Source organism: Prionailurus bengalensis, chromosome C1 (assembly GCF_016509475.1).
Source record: "Prionailurus bengalensis isolate Pbe53 chromosome C1, Fcat_Pben_1.1_paternal_pri, whole genome shotgun sequence".
Classification (NCBI taxonomy): domain Eukaryota; kingdom Metazoa; phylum Chordata; class Mammalia; order Carnivora; family Felidae; genus Prionailurus; species Prionailurus bengalensis.
The window spans coordinates 185,196,512-185,211,155 of NC_057345.1; the positions used below are offsets into that span (position 1 = coordinate 185,196,512).

The following is a 14,644-nucleotide window of genomic DNA, read 5'->3' on the forward strand; positions in this document are numbered from 1 at the left end:
TCCTCAGAGACCATTGAATAATTGTTACATCACCTTTATTGGTGACTACTTCACTTTGTTCATATTGGTGCTTCTAAGGAGCGTAATGTAACATATTCTCCTGGGATTTATAATAGGCAAAACCGTGCATTGTATGCAGCACTTGGGGTCAGGAAAGAGGTCATGTTTTTGACTAGAAAAATGGGAGTGTTAATGCTCCTTGTAACTGTATACAAAGTTGTGGGCCGGAAGATGCAAGCAGAGATTAGCAAGAGTTAACTGAGAAGCAAGGCCTTTTCCACGAACAGTTGACACTATAAAGGAACATCTATGCTGATGGACTTGAGGGGAAATGAGTTAAGAATAGAAAGCCTGTCAGTCAGTGAGGTTTCACAACAAACAACTGCAGGGTTTGTGCCCTAATGCTGTGAGGGAAAGCAGAAATGGCAGGAATCCATGAAACTACGGAATGAACTGAACGTCTGGAGACATGGGCTTCCAAAGCTGTTATCTGTCTGGTTTCCCTGTGGCCAGGTATCCTCAACTACATGGACTTAATTTCTGTACAGGTGAAAAAAAGTCCAAACAGGTGAAATAGTCTTTGATTTTACCTGTGAGTGTTGATCTGCAATGAGCTGGCAGTGATTTTTATTAGGTTTTTATGGTCTTGCTTCTTGAATGAATCACAGAGATGAAGCATATAGAGAAAGGTACAGAGAGAGGTGTTTTCTTCACCTTTACTCCACTGTTGTTGAATAAACATCACATAAGAAAGTTTATTTCAGATATTTAATAAACAACATTCTAAATATATAAATCAGGATATGGTGTTCTTTAACTTTTGACTTGGAGAGGATATACTGTTATGCTTACTATTCTTTTGAGTCAATTTCTTCCCAGTTTGTGTTAAAAATTTCAAACCAAAGCCTTTTTAGTCTGAGACAAACATTATTGTTGAGAGGAGGATAAAGAAACCCTTGTCTCAAAACTGAAAATGATAGAATGTGATTCCTTAATCCTGATTTTGCAATTCTGGTTATTTTAGCAGGCATTATAAAATTGTTACTCTACTAAAATCCAGTACTATTCTGGTTAATTAATAATATGCTTGCCAGTGTGACTATTAGAAGTTACAGTAGTGTCTCCTTTGTCCATGGGGGATAGATTCAATGGATGCCTGAAACCACAGGTAGTACTGAACCCTATGTATACTTTGTTTTTACCTACACATGCATACTTATGATAAAGTTTAGTTTATAAATTAGTGGGAGATTAGCAACAATAGTTAATAATAAGGCAATTATAACATCATACTATAATGAAAGCTGTGTGAATGTGGTCTCTTAAAATATCTTATTGTGCTATACTCACCTGTCTTCTTCTGTGAGAATGTGAGATAAAAAAACACCTATATGATTAGATGAAGCAAGGTGAATGATGGAGGCACTGTGATGTAGTGTTAGGCTACTCTTGACCTTGTGACAGTATGTCAGTAGGAGGATCATTTACTTCTATACTGTGGTTAACTGAAACTGTGGAAAACAAAGTTGCAGATAAGAGGACACCCTACTAGAAGAGCATGGCAACAAGACCTTGTTGTCATTAAGCCCACTGAAGTCATCTTCTGGGTTCCTGCTGCAAACTTGGAACAAGTCTTGGCAAGGTCTTTCTAGCACATCTAGGAGTAACAGAGTTCTAGGTAGAGCTATGTAATTCAGGATTTATTTTCCATGACATATAATATATTGAGGCTTCATGTGGAGGTTGTATTTGTCTTTCTTGTTAAATAGCAATGCTTTTAACATTATTTTCCCTAATACCATATTATAGATTTTGAACATTTCAGTGCTTAGTTTGCCTCTTATCTGTTTTTAAGTATCTCGGTAAAGGCTCTAGTGTTAAGGATGTAACTTAACTGTACATAATTACTATAGTACTTTTTAAAAATATTATCTTATCTGTTCTAATGCCCCTTTGTGGTCTTGGCTGTCAAACATTCTTAGTGTTATTTAGAGCTGTTTATTTATTAAATGTTTGTGGATTTTATTTATTTATTTATTTATTTAGCTCTCTGCCCAATGTGGGGCTCAAACTCACAACCCTGAGATCAAAGTCACATGCTCTACTGACTGAGCCAGCCAGGCGCCCATTTTTATTTATTTAGAATAATTTGTTATAAGCTTTTCTCTAACTATCAAATTTGATAATTTTTGTCATTGTTATACTCACTTCATCATTAATAAGCACCTGTATATTAAAAGAGTGATGGAGCAAAAGCATTTATTCCAACAACATTAGTTTTGTGATTAATGATTTTTCAAAGAACCAGTCACTAGGACAGTGCCTAGCACATAGTAGGTACTCAATCTTTGTATCAGCAAATGCCGTATTTTGAAATAATATATGGGACATGCATAATGAGAGTTATACTTGCAGAAAACTGTGGGTAGAAACCTTGCAGCAAAAGAGCTTAAGATAATTTTTATTGAGCCATTTCTTAATGAGTTCTGAGTGAATGATTTCAGGGATATTTAGCACAGTGGAAATTTCTCTGTTCAACGAAGGAAGTCAATGGTACTAAGAACGTAACCTGAAATGGACTTTCTACACTCTATGCCCATGTTTGCCTATAGAATATCCAATTATTTTTGCTTTCAAGTGAGGAGAGTCATTTAAGAGATGTCATTTTAGAAAATATTTAGATTGTCACTGGCTTCCTATAATTAAGATAGTTTTCTATCCCAGCCACATTGTATACATATCAGAGTAGGTTTCCTAAAAAAGATGGATTTAGGGTATTATATTAAATGGATTACCTTTTATAAATGAAATACATGTTAAATACAGACATAAAACATAATTTGGCAAGAGATATGTGCTTGCATACAGTTAGCATTGCCTTTAATTGATTCTGTTGAATTATGAGGTGTTGTAGAGAATGAATATTTTCTTTATGGATAATAAAATAGCTCTTCAGCTTCTTACCAGCTAGGCTTAGGGAGCCACCAGGGAGAGCCAATGATTCACAGAGCTTGGGTCAGGATTCAGACACTTCTCAGTGGTGATATCAGGACCTCTACCCCCCATTGTACCACATAATGACTTTAGGTGGGTCATATGGTGTTAATTATAAATAAGTCGTGTCACTTGTTGGTAACTTCACATTAAGTAATTCAAGTTTACTCTGAGAAAATGGAAATTTTAATGTGGAATAAATGGTATAATTCTACAGTTGCAGCCTTCCCTTACCTGAAGCTTGAAGGCAACAGATGTGAGGATACCATCTCTCCTACCTCCTTGAATTTTATGTGGAGAGTTAGGCTTTGTATGTGGAGGATGGGTTTTTCTCTAGACTAACTGCCAAACATGGATGTGGATTTGGGCATAGGCCCGTTGTATAGGTTATATTAGATATAATGTATATATTTTACATGGATTCCATTTCTTGAGCTATCACCAATACAAGTTAATAAAGCCAGCATTTTGAGAATAGTCTTCTCCTGGATAATTACTGTTGGCCTCTGTCTGTTGTTCTAGTCTCATTTGGAGCCATTTTACTCCTCAGTTATACTAGAGTCATCCTGGCCTTCTTTCCCACCAAAGAACATTTATACCGGCTCCTCTCTGTTCCTTGCAGCCCTTTGCTCTCACCGCTATCACTGTCCTCACCAACTTGAAGGCAACATAAGATGTTCTCTCATCAAAGTTACCAGCAGACATTTTAACAGCTAAATCCAGTAAGCCATCTTAACGGCTTATTTTCCAGCACTCACTCCTTAAAGTCTATTCTTTGACTTCTGTGAGAGGTCATGCTCTTGGTCCTCTTATCCCTCTACCTTTGTATTTTAAGTCTTCTCTGCCAAGTCCTTTCACATAGATGGCCCACAGTCATCTAAAATCCACCATGGCCAACGTAAACTTTGTTTTCCTCCCATTTCACCTTGCCTGGTATTCCATATCTCAGCAATATTTCCACTCACCTCTCACTTAAATAAAAAACCTAAGGGGCGCCTGGGTGGCGCAGTCAGTTAAGCGTCCGACTTCAGCCAGGTCACGATCTCGCGGTCTGTGAGTTCGAGCCCCGCGTCGGGCTCTGGGCTGATGGCTCAGAGCCTGGAGCCTGTTTCCGATTCTGTGTCTCCTTCTCTCTCTGCCCCTCCCCCGTTCATGCTCTGTCTCTCTCTGTCCCAAAAATAAATGTTGAAAAAAAAAATTAAAAAAAAAAAAAAACCTAAGAGTCATTCTAGACCCAGTACAGGATTTTTAATTTTACCACCTATTTTATGATACTTCTCACTTCTCTCCGCTCCTTTTGTTGGTGACCTCAGGCAATTGCCATCTTTCCTTTAATGCTTCAAGTCACCTACTGCTCCAGCTTCAGTTTTGTCCATCTAGTGCACATCTGGAGTGATCTTTCTAAGATAAAAGTTAGGCTTTCTCAGTTTGTTCAAAACTCTACAATGTACTTGTCCCGAGGATGGGGTAGGAATACCTCTTATTGTTTGTTAAATGAATGAACAGAGAATGGAAACCTGAGGCCTCTCAATATCTAAGGTTGAAGCTCATTTGGATTCTAGATTATATTGTCCACAATACTTTGAAGACTTCATGTATCGACCAAATCTTTTGTTTCTGAATTTTGCTTGTAAGTTCATAAAACAAGAACGAATAGAATAGTGTTATAGTTCACAGGTTGTCTATAAGAACAAGATAGAATCCCTGTGGTGAAAACAGGATTTATGTACCTATAGTTCTGCTTATCTTTTAGTTATAATCGATTACATTTTTGTATAGAAACTTTCTTAAGAGAGCTCTTCAAAAATAAGTGTTTTCCCCCTTGTACTAAAAGAGAGAAATGAATGTCACTTTAGTATCTGCATTCACATACCTGGATTTCTGCAATATGAAACAAGGATTCCTTCTAAACAGTTTGACAACTGGTGTTTGGATTGCTATTCTTTAAGGTTTATAAATTTGTTTTGTTTTAACAAAGCATCATTTTGAATGTTCACTTAAAAACAACTTGCCAAAAAATGAAAAGAATATGTGATGGTATAATCTCATGTTTAAACATGCTTATCAGATGAGAGGTAGCCAAATGTAGATATGATGTTTTCTTTACTCTTAAATTTGTATACAGTACTTTAGTGTACTCTTTTGTGTGGGAAGATGTATATAACATAAAATTTATGACTTTAACCATTTTTAAATGTGCAGTTCTGTGGCATTGGGTACATTTACATTTGTGTGTTGCTTGAGTATACTTTTTAAAAAAATATTATATTGAAATAATTAAATGGTTTCATTATTGAGACCCCAAATTGGTTGCACTGAATAAGCTGAGTTGCCTCTGTGGCTCATCAGTGTGGTGCTGAAGAAAAATGATTTTGTTTGTTGATTGTTTCATAAGGAATTTGCAGTGTATCCAGCCTTGTTGGGGTCAGAGAGAAAATGCCAGTGGAAACTTATGGAAATAAGTATTGTATTATTTTTTAAAAATATTAAAAAAAATCTATTGTGAGAGAGAATGAGAAAGAGAGAGAGTGTGTGTGCACACACAAGTGGAGGAGGGGCAGAGAGAGAGGGAGAGAAAGAATCCCAAGCAGGCTCTGCACTGTCAGCACAGAGCCTGACATGGGGCTCCATCCCATGAACTGTGAGATCACGACCTGAAACGAAATCAAGAGCTGGATGCTTATCCAGCTGAGCCACCCACGTGTCCCTGTATTATTTTAATAAAAGAATAAAACATTTGCCTATTACCTTGCTAGTTTATGAGATTCTTCTTGATTCTGATGATTAAATCCTTTATATAAAGTATAATTAATTTAAGTAGATCCCAAATATAAAGTTTTATCTTGAAATGTTCAGAGATCATATAAACTCAACTTGGTTTATTGCTTAACTTGTTTAAATGTGTTACCTTCCTGTGAAATGATAATTTGGAAACTTGAACATAGGATATTAAACAATAGAAAGGATTGAGTTCACTGCCTAATTCTTAGCCCCTGCTAGAATAGGAGGCTAAACTTTAATTTAGGGGACAGAGGCGTCATAGTGTGCTATTCATCCTAATAAATTTTGTAAGCTGGTCTAAGAGAAATTTGGGGGTTAATAAGTACTTTGGCCTCTTCCTTTCATTGCAGAGTGAGGAAACTTAGCTTTAAAAATAAATGGAGGGGCACCTAGGTGGCTCAGTTGGTTAAGCGTCTGACTTCAGCTCAAGTCATGATCTCGTGGTTCATGAGTTCAAGCCCCAAGTCGGGCTCTGTGCTGACAGCTCAGGGCCTAGAGTCTGCTTCGGATTCTGTGTCTCCCTTGCTCTCTGCCCCTCCCCTGCTTATGCTCTGTCTCTCTCAAAAATGAATAAACATTAAAAAATTTTTAAAAAGTTGGAAAAGTCTCCATTCTTTATAATAATCTCCTTATAATAATGACCTTATGACCATTGGATTCAATTCAGTTATCTAATGAGCTAGAAGATGACAAGTGCACACCTAAGTGACACCAAACTTTGTTTTCTCTTAGAAAGTGTCCAAAGCACCTGTCTTTCATATATATATATATTTCCTATGCATATATATATATATATTTCCTATGCATATATATATATATTTTTTTCCGTATGCATATATATATATATAGACACAGAATATATATATATATATATATATATATATATAGACACAGAAAGTCTGATGCCATCAGCACTGTGGTTCAGGGAAGTGTGGCAAAATGGGCTGAGGATTCTGTGAGACTAAGATGCAGAGACACTTTCAGAAAGAGGTAAAATGCAAGGTGCAATATATATATATTCTCATATATATATATATATATATGCAGTACATTTTCTCTCATTCCATCATCAAATACGTTTTTGTATTTATCAACAGGACGGTCTAATATCAACGTTTCAAATTCTTTCATTTGGGGATATCTCCTGACTGTTTACCTGAGTAGTCCCCCCTCTCTACCACCAATCTGCGAAGATCTTATTAAGGGAAACACAAATGTGGGGGCGTAGGGCTTGGCAAAGAGACCATGGTGGTGATGAAGCTCAGAAGGAGATTTGGGGTCATCCATCCTTCCTGTGCTCTCCATACAACCCCTCCCATCCCACACCAAAGCTTTGCAGAGCTACGGCATAGCATGACCACTGAAAATACAGAGTTAAAGACATATCGGAGTCCTGAGACTTTTCCAGCATATTTTGAATAGAAATAATCTTGGCTGTAGTCAACAGCAGACAAGCTAATTATTTGTTCACATGTGCTTTGGCCAGTGTTTTGCTCATTTGGGGGCTTGTAATAACTTTGGAGTTTGTCTTTCGTGAGATGAGAACCTAAGATGGTATCTTTTCCACTGGTTCCAAGTTATAAGGCATTTTGGGGTAAATTTTGTAACCATGTAGGAATTGGAGGTCAAAGCAGGAAATAAGCATTTGGAGTGGGTCATTCTTTCCTGGGCTAGATAGAAAACATTTATCTCTTGAAGGCTTATCTTACTAGGAGAGAAAGTCTTGATTTAAGGAGATATCACCACAAAGAGGAGAGGCTTATAGGAGAAAGCTCTTTCCACAGCAGTACTTTTGTTCTCATGAACAGTGGCTCAAGTCAAGAGTGAAGTGTTAATAGTGTTTTGAGGTGTGGAGCCATACCTGGGGTGTAGGAACTATATACATGCATTTTCAGCAACACTGATTTCCCACTGAAGGTTTATTAGAGACTATTAGAGGTTTTATAACTCTGTTGACAATAATCCTGCTTAGAACATGATCTGCTCATATAAAAATATTTTTTTCTGTGAAAGGTCTCATTAGCTTAAAAATCTAGGCAAACGATAGCTTTAAGAGCTGAGTCACAGTCTACCTTACTATCACAATTCAGTTTCCTACCTTACTATCACAATTCAGTTTCCCTCTATTGTACTTGGTAGATTAGTCCTATCTGAGCAGTGCCATTAGGTGCCTGCCTGCACGGTGTGGAAACACACACACACACACACACACACACACACACACCTGAAATTTCTGAACATGTGGGTTGTGATGAATTTAAATGTTTTCTAATAGTGCAACTGCGTCTAAACAGCTGAAGATTTATACTCGTTTTTTAACTTAAGGATGAGGAAATTGACTACTATAGGATAATTAAAAATCACAACTCTCTGAAAAAGCATGAGCTAAGTTGTTAAATGCCAGGGCATCAAGAAACAATATTCTGTAATCTGTACAGATTTTTTTATTCTGTAAATAAATTGGGTAATTTATATCTTTGTCACTTGAACATCAGATAAATATTTGAGTTAATGAATCATCCCACCAACATCCCATAACTAAATCAAATTTTGTTTTCTTTTCACAGGCAAGGCTTTAGTCAATTGAATAATAAATCATCCTGCCTTTTTTTCTGAATCACAGGATAGGGAGGCTCTTACAGACAGGATCACAATTAAATAAGCCCTCAGAGGAGAGATTCTACCCTATTTTAAAAGAAAGCCAGGGAAGGAGAGAGTCCCGACTATTTTGGTCAGAGTTTATAGTGCTTAAAATAGTAATATCATGTGTCTGTTTTTAAATATTTTCAGTTTATCACTGAAGATTTGTCTTAAATGCAGAGGTCAAGAATGAATCAACTTCTTGATAACCCCCAATATCCTGGTCAGGTCCTGCAGTGACCAGGGGTATGAAGAAATGTTCCTCTTCCTTCAAAAAGACTCATCCAATAAGCACCTGCAGTTTACAAAGAATATTCATGCACACTTTTCCTTTTGAGTCTCACAACAACACTATTATATGTAAGGATTATTGATTCCTATTTAAAAGCCAAAATTAAGAATCAGGGAGGCTAAGTAACTTACCTAAAGTCATATATTTACTGAGCAGAAAATTTTAGCTTGAAACTAGTTATTTTTATGTAAGGACAATGCCTTTTGCATTTGGCACTTTGCTGCTGTTTTGCTATGCTTATAAAATCAGTCACTGTAAACATGCATTTAGGTGCTTTTGCGTAATTAGTTCCTGGGAGAATTATATGAATTGGTGATCTGGTTGGGAACATTATCAACTTCAGTCTGTGGTCTGAACAGAGTAAAGTATAAAAAAATATCCAGTTTTAAGTGGCATTGGTCAGATGCTCAGTGTAAAGGAATTGGGAGTGATAGATACAGTGGACAGTCTGGGACTAAGATGATATCTGTTATGTTACGAATACAAGGATTGGACCTATAATTTGGGAAAGACAATATGTGAGAAGGTCAAGATATATCCAAGAACAAAGCAGCCACACGAAATAATTAACCTGCTTAAGGCACACTAATCTGAACACAGAAAGTCTGATGCCATCAGCACTGTGGTTCAGGGAAGTGTGGCAAAATGGGCTGAGGATTCTGTGAGACTAAGATGCAGAGACACTTTCAGAAAGAGGTAAAATGCAAGGTGCAAGTGTTCTCTGTGAAATTCTGTGGTGAAAGGCTTAAAAATTTAATTTATATTGGAAGAACCTTAAGAGTTAGTGGAACCATTAGGATTTCTGTTTAGTTCTGAGCTGTGGCTGCTAATAGCTTTATACTGAAACACAGGTGCTGATTCTCATAAAGTTCATCTAAACTGTGTACCTCAGTCTACAGATTTGATCAAGTGAGAGTCATCCGTTTGTCATTGGCTTCCAATCTGACTTTCAAGAAACTTACTTCCTTCAAAATAGTTTGAGGGGGAAAAAGCGACTTTTAGTTATGGTATATTGTCAGTACTGGGGTGCTTGGTGGCTTAGTGGGTTAAACATCCGACTTAGGTTCAGGTCATGGTCTCACAGAGCCTCTGTGTTAGGCTTTGTGCCAACAGTGTGGAGCCTCTTTGGGATTCTCTCTTTCCCTCTCTCTCTCTCTGCCCCTCTCCTGCTTGTAGTCACTCGCTCTCTCTCTGCCTCTCAAAAAAAAAATAAATAAACACTTAAAAAAGGCATATTGTCAGTCCTTTTTGATATAAAGCATATTAAGGTGAAAATCTTTTATTTGAACTAGTTTTAAGTTTAAAACTTAAATTGTTGCAAAGTATAAATGAAGAAAACTTTTTAAAGAAATCCAGCATTATTTCTTTCACATATCTATAGGGACTTGAGCTAGTCCCTACATGTAGTGGTTCTTAGGGAATCTGCTTTAATGAACAAATGAGCGATTTGTAGTTAACTTAATAGTTGCTTTTATTTCAAAGAACACCAGGCATTTGAAAAATAAGTTTTTCTTTCTAAAGCTAATAATATCAATTTTCTTGGCAATTTGTCTTTTTCTGGAACTGTGAAAATGTGAATTTAGGCCAGCCTCTGTCCAAATAATCATAATATCTGAATGGAGTCTGAGGAGTTCATAGACTGTTATTGAATTTTGTCTATTTTCTAAGGGAAAATTGATTCCTTATTTTCAACTTATTTTACAGGATCCTTCTAACCAAAAATGTGGCGGAAGAAAGAAAACCGTGTCTTTCAGCAGCATGCCGTCAGAAAAGAAAATCAGCAGTGCGAGCGACTGCATCAGCTTCATGCAAGCTGGCTGCGAACTGAAGAAGGTCCGGCCAAATTCTCGTATTTACAACCGTTTTTTCACTCTGGACACAGACCTCCAAGCTCTTCGCTGGGAACCTTCCAAGAAAGACCTAGAGAAAGCCAAGCTTGACATTTCTGCCATAAAAGAAATCAGACTGGGGAAGAACACGGAAACATTTAGAAACAATGGCCTTGCTGACCAGATTTGTGAGGACTGTGCCTTTTCCATACTCCACGGGGAAAACTACGAGTCTCTGGACCTAGTTGCCAATTCGGCGGATGTAGCGAACATCTGGGTTTCAGGTTTGCGGTACCTGGTTTCTCGAAGTAAGCAGCCCCTTGACTTTATAGAGGGCAACCGGAACACGCCGAGGTTCATGTGGTTGAAAACAGTGTTCGAAGCAGCAGATGTTGACGGCAATGGGATTATGCTGGAAGACACCTCTGTAGAGTTGATAAAACAACTCAACCCTACCCTGAAAGAATCCAAGATCAGGCTAAAGTTTAAAGAAATCCAGAAGAGCAAAGAAAAACTAACCACACGAGTGACAGAAGAGGAATTTTGTGAAGCTTTTTGTGAACTTTGCACCAGGCCGGAAGTGTATTTCTTACTGGTACAGATATCTAAAAATAAAGAATATTTGGATGCTAACGATCTCATGCTCTTTTTAGAAGCTGAACAAGGAGTTGCCCATATTACCGAGGATATGTGCTTAGACATTATTCGAAGATATGAACTTTCTGAAGATGGCCGTCAGAAAGGGTTTCTTGCAATTGATGGCTTTACCCAGTATCTGTTGTCACCAGAATGTGACATTTTTGATCCTGAGCAAAAAAAGGTTGCTCAAGATATGACCCAGCCATTATCTCACTACTACATCAATGCTTCTCACAACACCTATCTCATAGAAGACCAGTTTAGGGGGCCTGCTGATATTAATGGGTATGTTAGAGCTTTGAAAATGGGCTGTCGAAGCATTGAACTCGATGTAAGTGATGGTTCAGACAATGAACCCATCCTTTGTAATCGAAATAATGTGACAACACACCTTTCCTTTCGAAGTGTCATAGAGGTGATAAACAAATTTGCCTTCGTTGCTTCTGAATACCCACTCATTCTTTGCTTGGGAAATCACTGCTCCCTACCCCAGCAGAAGGTAATGGTTCAACAAATGAAAAAGGTCTTTGGCAATAAGCTCTATACTGAGGCACCTTTGCCATCAGAAACCTACCTCCCATCACCAGAAAAATTAAAAAGAATGATTATCGTGAAAGGAAAGAAATTGCCTTCTGACCCAGATGTTTTAGAAGGAGAGGTCACAGATGAAGACGAGGAAGCGGAAATGTCTCGAAGGCTGTCAGTAGATTATAATGGTGAGCAGAAGCAGATCTGGCTGTGTAGGGAGCTCTCTGATTTGGTCTCTATCTGTAAATCTGTTCAATATAGGGATTTTGAACTGTCCATGAAAAGTCAAAACTACTGGGAAATGTGTTCATTTAGTGAAACAGAGGCCAGCCGAATTGCAAATGAATACCCAGAGGATTTTGTAAATTATAATAAGAAGTTCTTATCAAGAATCTATCCAAGTGCCATGAGGATCGATTCCAGTAACTTGAATCCACAGGACTTTTGGAATTGTGGCTGTCAGATTGTGGCAATGAATTTTCAGACTCCCGGTCCAATGATGGATCTTCACACAGGCTGGTTTCTTCAAAACGGAGGATGTGGTTATGTTCTAAGGCCATCCATCATGCGAGATGAAGTTTCTTACTTCAGTGCAAACACAAAGGGCATCGTACCTGGGGTGTCTCCTCTAGCTCTTCATATCAAGATCATCAGTGGTCAGAATTTTCCAAAGCCCAAGGGAGCTTGTGCCAAAGGAGATGTCATAGATCCTTATGTTTGTATAGAGATACATGGAATTCCAGCAGACTGTTCAGAACAAAGAACTAAAACTGTACAGCAAAACAGTGATAACCCTATTTTTGATGAAACTTTTGAGTTTCAAGTAAACCTACCTGAGCTGGCCATGATCCGTTTTGTCGTTCTAGATGATGACTACATTGGGGATGAGTTTATAGGACAATATACAATACCATTTGAATGTTTGCAGCCTGGATATCGGCATGTTCCCCTGCGCTCTTTTGTGGGTGACATCATGGAGCATGTAACCCTTTTTGTCCACATAGCAATAACTAATCGAAGTGGAGGAGGAAAGCCACAGAAGCGCAGCCTGTCAGTGAGAATGGGGAAGAAAGTTCGAGAATATACCATGCTCAGGAATATTGGTCTTAAGACCATAGATGACATCTTTAAAATAGCAGTTCATCCTTTACGAGAAGCCATAGATATGAGAGAAAATATGCAGGTAGGAAAAATCCCAAACTTTCCCCCAACCTGCTCCTACTTCTTCCTACCCTTCTCTTACCAGGGAACATTGTATTTTACTTGTGATCTGATTACAGAAAAAAATTATCAGAAAGGTTGTATAAACTCATAAACCACCAAATTAAGTGCTACCTGTGAAAGCAGATATATTTCATGTATCTGATTATAAATGAATGCTATGTTAAATTTGGCCTGAACTAAACAAGTTAATATAAATGCTTTATACATCCATTAGATATCCCTACCACATAACCAAATAGATATATGGCGTTGTGTATATGAATGAAACAATGTAAAAAGAATAGACTATAAAATATATGTACGTACAATATATAAAATATTATATATACGTACAATACTAGTTACAAGTATATATGTAAAATATTTGCAGATATGAACATGAAAGGGAAGTTGAAGTCATATAAACAAATATAATGCCTTCAGTTTATTTTAGTTAAGTGTACAACAGCAATAATAAATTACTCCCATTAGAAAACACAACTAAACAAACAATATTCAGCACTTGAACATGTTGAAAACTAGGTAGCCTTCTCTTAGAAATGTGGTTAAATTGAAAGTTGAAAGAACATGGATTCTGGCTTAAACTCTATCCCCTTATGATCTTGAGCGAAGTTTTTCAGATCCCTGATCATCAGTTTTGTCCAAATAAGGTAATGAAAATAGTAATACATCACAGAATTATTATTAGAATTAAATGACAGTATATGTAAATTTCCTGGTGCTGACATGTGGGAATTCAATGTTAGTTTCTTTCCCTTTATTAATGTTGTAATCAGAGATGGTTGCCAATTTCTTTCTTCAGTACCATTGAATGTACTTATTCTAGGCTCATATTACTTAGAAACCATCAAACAACAAATACTGAGTTCCTGCAATACTCAAGGAGGTGTTGGTTCAGCCTGAGAGCAGAACAAAAGAGGAATATTTTTCAATGCACCTAATTTGCTCCTTTAGCTAACATTCTAATAGTAATTCTCACCCAGAAAATCCCTACTTTCAAGACAGAAAACAAGCTAGAAGAAGTTAGGTGATTTCCCAAATAGGAAATGGAAATAGGAAGTAAATAAGAATGTTGGGCTTTAAATCCAGAATTGCTGACTACCAAAAATCGTTCATGGTTTTTAGTCAGGTGATGCTGAACCTCAAATCCATCATTTGGTGAAGACTTTGTTTTTACATTATTTCACAGAGAAATTCAACATAGACTTAAAATCAGTTTAAATAGCTAAAATGGTAGAAAATAGTATGACACATAAATTACATATAAACACTTAGATGGTGAGCATTTATTTGAAGTGGTTGCCTTAGCCACTGTTTTAAAAATAGGCTCCAAATATTAGCATCTTCTACATGACTTTTTCTGACGCAATTCAAAGCTACTATAAATCCCTGTTTCAGATTAGTTATGTCATTTCTACATCTTATTTTGTATGTTACAAGTAGATTTTATTTATTTCTATGCAATTCTTAAAAATATATCCTTTCCACATATTATGTGTTTAAAATACATGTTAAGCAGAGTTGGTTATAAATAAAGTTTTTTTCAGATAGCATTGATAATTTATATCATCCCAACACATAGTCTTTTGGGTTAAGAATTGTTTGGAGCCTAATCAGTAGAAAAATGAAATACTATCATTGTCACTAAATTCGTTCGACATAGAATAGATTAGGTACTGCTCCCTATTAATAAAACACAAAATAGGCATAATTCCTA

At 36.9% G+C, this 14,644-nt stretch overlaps 1 protein-coding gene across 1 annotated transcript in view; it reads left to right on the forward strand.

The window, feature by feature from the left end:
• The window catches only part of PLCL1 (phospholipase C like 1 (inactive)), a 342,078-nt gene that overhangs the window by 245,538 nt on the left and 81,896 nt on the right, over positions 1–14,644 (forward strand). The window contains exon 2 of the mRNA XM_043577410.1: positions 10,412–12,886. Within this exon, the coding sequence (XP_043433345.1) occupies positions 10,412–12,886 (2,475 nt within the window). The remainder of the gene's footprint in view (positions 1–10,411; positions 12,887–14,644) is intronic.